Source organism: Rana temporaria, chromosome 8, assembly GCF_905171775.1.
Source record: "Rana temporaria chromosome 8, aRanTem1.1, whole genome shotgun sequence".
Taxonomy (NCBI): domain Eukaryota; kingdom Metazoa; phylum Chordata; class Amphibia; order Anura; family Ranidae; genus Rana; species Rana temporaria.
In genome coordinates this window covers 189,879,698-189,885,739 of record NC_053496.1, presented here as the reverse complement: position 1 = coordinate 189,885,739, position 6,042 = coordinate 189,879,698, and the positions used below count along the sequence as shown (strand labels likewise).

Genomic DNA, 6,042 nt, shown 5'->3' with positions numbered 1-6,042 from the left:
TGCAATGCCCCACCCCTGCACAGCACACACTCCACCTAAGCAGTGAAGGATGCTATGCTGCTCCAACAATCCCAACCAAACTTCCCCCGAACAAGTGCCTACAATGAGGGGGCAAGTCCGACCACCCTCCTCCACCCCTCCCTCATCCTGGTGCCCAAAGGCAGCCTAGCGCTGACGCTGGCCCTGATTGGGGTGAGTCCAGGGTGCAGTGCAGGGGGGGGGGGGGTTGGCAACTTCAAAGAATATGGATGCAGAACTCCCAAACCCCACTGAAGTCAACAGCAGCTGAATCTGTCAAAGTGACAAATGTTCATTTTCTATGCTAAAAGGGCACAAGGGGGTTAAAAAAAAAAAACTCCAGAACTTTACAGTTCAAAGTTCTCAATACGTTTCACTTTAATTTCTTGTTTTTGGCTTTAACTGACATTTAATTCGTTTTTTTTAAAGAATTAAAAAAACAAAACAAAAAAAAAAACACAAGCCTAATGGATCATGGGGCCAAACAAAAAGAAGCGTATGATGACTGCAGTTCCTCTGAGCTCCACGAGGTGGTGATCTCACTTCTACCAAGACAGGAAAACTCTATGGAAGACAGGAAGTGATGTCAGGCACACAGGAAGTGATGTCAGGCTTAAAATAGGAAGTTTCGGGTGAGAGGTGAGTCGGGAGGAAGTAGTGAGGAGAAATTTTTGGAATCGGCAGCAGAGGAGGTAATAAGATCTTATCTTCTATTTACACCCAGTAACCCCGTCATGTCCGTCCTCTTCCTCCATAGTCACTGTGACGTCTTTTATCTCCAGCAGATGATGATACACACATATATAGTGTGGAGACCTAGATTAACCCCTTCAGGGTCAGAACATTCCCCCGCTTACAAGGCCGGAAAATTCTCTTCATTTCAGTTTATAGTAACAGATTATACGATAATACGGGTTGGGGGTTTTAGTTAGAGGTGGACTTATGATACGTGTGTTTGATTTTATAATCTTTATGGAGGAGGAAATAACTATTCCTGATGTCTGTGAAGGTTCAACACAAGGGATGTGTCTGGATGATGACTTTATCTTTGTAAGTATCAGGTGATGTCACTGTCTATTTCCCTATGTAAGAGTATTTAGAAGGACACAAGGATCTCTACAAGGACGTCATGATGGACAATCAGCCGCCCCTCACATCACCGGGTAAGAGGAGACTTTATTGTAAAGGAGAGAGCAGTACGGAGGCTCCACCTAGATCCCCCATCATCTGATAAACACATAGAAACAATGTATTCAGTCAGTGTGTGTGTTTCCTACAGATGGATCCAGTAATGGGAACCCACCAGAGAGATGTCCCCGTCCTCTGTATTCCCGGGATTCCACACAGGAAGGTCACACCATCCCCCACCAGGTAGATGAGGAACAATCACTGATAGTATCATTAGGATCTGTACATTATCTGCATTGTTACCATTGATGTCATTTTTATTCTATATTCAGAGTGGAAACCTGAGAGATCCTAAAGTTGAGGTTAAAGAAGAGATAAAGGAGGAGGATGATGAGGATGGGGTGATGGAGGAAGAACACACCATCCCCCACCATCATCAGGTAGATGAGGAACAATTATTGGTGGTTATGATTTATACACAAACATGTTTATTATAATGAATGATTTATTATATATTCAGAGTGGAAACCTCGGGGATGATAATATTGTTGGTAAAGAAGAGTATAAAGAGGAGGATGAGGAGTATGGAGTGATGGAGGAGTTTTCAGAAGGACACAAGGATGTGATGGAGCCACCTAATACCAGGAATCCACCAGAGAGATGTCCCCGTCCTCTGTATTCCCGGGATTCCACACAGGAAGGTCAGGATTATGAGGTAGATCGGCCTAACAAATCTCAAACCATCAAAGAAAATTGAAGTTAGATGTACTATTTTTTATTTCAATTTTTGTGTTGTGCATTATTTAGGATGAAGAACACTTTTCTAAAATAGAAGAAAACAGCAAAATAAGTCAGAGGTCGTCACTGAGCCACCAGTCTTATAAAGAGGAGGAACTTCCAGAGATTGTTAGCACAGGTGAGAAACAAATCTGCTTCCATTGAACAGTGAGAGGAGGAGATACTGTACATCATATGAAAGGTCCTCCTCCATTCCTCCAATATAACGTCATGTTCCCAACAAATGAGGAGGAGATACTGTACACCATATGAAAGGTCCTCCTCCATTCCTCCAATATAACGTCATGTTCCCAACAAATGAGGGGGAGATACTGTACACCATATGAAAGGTCCTCCTCCATTCCTCCAATATAACGTCATGTTCCCAACAAATGAGGAGGAGATACTGTACACCATATGAAAGGTCCTCCTCCATTCCCCCAATATAACGTCATGTTCCCAACAAATGAGGGGGAGATACTGTACACCATATGAAAGGTCCTCCTCCATTCCTCCAATATAACGTCATGTTCCCAACAAATGAGGAGGAGATACTGTACATCATATGAAAGGTCCATCTCCATTCCTCCAATATAACGTCATGTTCCCAACAAATGAGGAGGAGATACTGTACACCATATGAAAGGTCCTCCTCCATTCCTCCAATATAGCGTCATGTTCCCAACAAATGAGGAGGAGATACTGTACACCATATGAAAGGTCCTCCTCCATTTCTCCAATATAACGTCATGTTCCCAACAAATGAGGAGGAGATACTGTACACCATATGAAAGGTCCTCCTCCATTCCCCCAATATAACGTCATGTTCCCAACAAATGAGGAGGAGATACTGTACACCATATGAAAGGTCCTCCTCCATTTCTCCAATATAACGTCATGTTCCCAACAAATGAGGGGGAGATACTGTACACCATATGAAAGGTCCTCCTCCATTCCTCCAATATAACGTCATGTTCCCAACAAATGAGGAGGAGATACTGTACACCATATGAAAGGTCCTCCTCCATTCCCCCAATATAACGTCATGTTCCCAACAAATGAGGAGGAGATACTGTACACCATATGAAAGGTCCTCCTCCATTCCTCCAATATAACGTCATGTTCCCAACAAATGAGGAGGAGATACTGTACACCATATGAAAGGTCCTCCTCCATTCCTCAATATAACGTCATGTTCCCAACAAATGAGGGGGAGATACTGTACACCATATGAAAGGTCCTCCTCCATTCCTCCAATATAACGTCATGTTCCCAACAAATGAGGAGGAGATACTGTACACCATATGAAAGGTCCTCCTCCATTCCTCAATATAACGTCATGTTCCCAACAAATGAGGAGGAGATACTGTACATCATATGAAAGGTCCATCTCCATTCCCCCAATATAACGTCATGTTCCCAACAAATGAGGAGGAGATACTGTACACCATATGAAAGGTCCTCCTCCATTCCTCTAATATAACATCATGTTCCCAACAAATGAGGAGGAGATACTGTACACCATATGAAAGGTCCTCCTCCATTCCCCCAATATAACGTCATGCTCCCAACAAATGAGGAGGAGATACTGTACACCATATGAAAGGTCCTCCTCCATTCCTCCAATATAACGTCATGTTCCCAACAAATGAGGAGGAGATACTGTACACCATATGAAAGGTCCTCCTCCATTCCTCCAATATAACGTCATGTTCCCAACAAATGAGGAGGAGATACTGTACACCATATGAAAGGTCCTCCTCCATTCCTCCAATATAACGTCATGTTCCCAACAAATGAGGAGGAGATACTGTACACCATATGAAAGGTCCTCCTCCATTCCTCCAATATAACGTCATGTTCCCAACAAATGAGGAGGAGATACTGTACACCATATGAAAGGTCCTCCTCCATTCCTCCAATATAACGTCATGTTCCCAACAAATGAGGAGGAGATACTGTACACCATATGAAAGGTCTTCCTCCATTCCTCCAATATAACGTCATGTTCCCAACAAATGAGGAGGAGATACTGCACACCATATAAAAGGACCATCTCCATCCCTCCAATATACAAATGAGGAGGAGATTGATGAACGATGATGATCCTTTGATGATGATACAATGTTTCTCTCTCACAGATGGATGTGATGTTGGGAATTCCTCGGAGGGGCTCTGTGTTTCTTCTACAGATCATGTCGGAGAAGATGATGGAGTCACAACAGATTCTCAGGGAGTGAAGTCTTACTTGTGCTCGGAGTGCGGTCAAAGTTTTAAACGGAAAGATCATCTGCGAAGACACATGAGAATTCACACCGGTGAGAACTTTCCCTGTGAAGAGTGCGGGAAATGCTTTTCGCGGAAAGACAAGCTCACATCACACCTGAGAATCCACACCGGCGAGAATTTTCCCTGTCAAGAGTGTGGGAAATGCTTGTCGCGGAAAGAGAGCCTCATTAAACACCTGAGAATCCACACGGGCGAGAAGCCGTTTTCCTGTCCAGAGTGCGGGAAACGCTTTAATCAGAAATACATTCTTTGGAGCCATCAGAAAATTCACTTAGATACGAGTTCCTTGTCATCTTTGGAGTGCAGAAAACCTTTTATTCATACATCTGAACATACCACACATCAGGGAGCCCACACCAAAAAGCTATTTCCATGCTCAGAGTGTGGGAAACTGTCTATAAGTAAATCCCACCTTATTGTACACCAGAGGAGCCACACCGGTGAGAGGCCGTTCTCATGTTCCCACTGCCAGAAGTCATTCAGAGTAAAGTCAGAACTTACCATCCACCAGAGAAGTCACACCGGTGAGATGCCATTTTCATGCCCAGAGTGCGGGAAAGGTTTCATACAACACAGGAACTTAATTGAACACATGAAAGGGCACACTGGGGAGAAGCCGTTCTCCTGTCCCGAGTGCGAGAAATTTTACAGTCGGAAAAATCAACTTGTTGTTCACTTAAGAAGTCACACAGGCGAACGTCCTTTTCAATGTTTAGAGTGCGGGAAAGGTTTTTCGCTAAAATTTCGACTCCATAAACACCAGAGAACTCACACGGGAGAGCGACCGTTCTCCTGTTCAGAGTGCGAGAAGTGTTACAGAAGGAAAGAGGACCTTGTTATACACCTCAGAGGTCACACGGGTGAGCGACCTTTTTCATGTTCAGAGTGCGGGAAATGTTTCACTTGTAAAGTAAAACTTCTCAGACACCAGAAGAGTCACACAAGTCAGCACCCTCTCTCCTGTCCATAGTGTGGAAACTTCCTAAAGAGGGACATCTGTTCCGAAGACAAGGATGTGTTTCTAACTGGGGGAGGGATGGGAGTGACTGGGGGAGGAGACAACAAATGATATGTCTCCTCTCCCCTGACAGAACAGAGATTTGTGTGTGCCCGGGATCGCAGGTAGCCAGCGGCGATCGCACTGGCGGGTCCCCCACATGGTTTCGCACAGCAGAGTCATCCTGCCGACGTATATCGGTGTGAGACGGTAGGCAACTGGTTAATTAATGGAATCTCCATCTCAATGACTAAGCCCCATGGGTGGGACGAAACACGACAGAGGTCAGGGCTTGGGCAGAGTCTGGGCTTCATCTCAATGACTAAGCCCCATGGGTGGGATGAAACACATCGGAGGTCGTGGCTTGGGCGGAGTCTGGGCTTCATCTCAATGACTAAGCCACACGGCTGGGACAAAACGCGTCGGAGGTCGTGGCTTGGGCGGAGTCTGGGCTTCATCTCAATGACTAAGCCACACGGCTGGGACAAAACGCGTCGGAGTCATGGCTTGGGTGGAGTCTGGGCTTCATATCAAAGACTAAGCTCCATGGGTGGAACAAAACACGTTGGAGGTCGTGGCTTGGGTGGAGTCTGGGCTTCATATCAAAGACTAAGCTCCATGGGTGGGACAAAACACGTTGGAGGTCGTGGCTTGGGTGGAGTCTGGGCTGAGGCTGGCTCTCAATTCTCATATGGGGGTTTTTGTGTGACGTCCGGCACCCGGGACTTTCACTTTACTGGCTCCAGCTGTTGATTGTCCGTTATGAATAAAGCTGTTTTATGGACGACTCTCTTCATCATCCGGTCTCTTCAATAAAAATATTATGTAACGTC

At 45.1% G+C, this 6,042-nt stretch overlaps 1 protein-coding gene across 1 annotated transcript; it reads left to right on the top strand.

Annotated features, from left to right (window-relative positions):
- Nucleotides 1–1,822: 1,822 nt before the first annotated feature.
- LOC120909764 (gastrula zinc finger protein XlCGF17.1-like) lies at nucleotides 1,823–6,042 on the top strand. Its single transcript, XM_040321492.1, has 3 exons — nucleotides 1,823–1,861; nucleotides 1,954–2,062; nucleotides 4,065–6,042. The coding sequence occupies exon 3, from the start codon at nucleotides 4,226–4,228 to the stop codon at nucleotides 5,180–5,182; it is 957 nt and encodes a 318-aa protein (XP_040177426.1). The 5' UTR covers nucleotides 1,823–1,861; nucleotides 1,954–2,062; nucleotides 4,065–4,225; the 3' UTR covers nucleotides 5,183–6,042.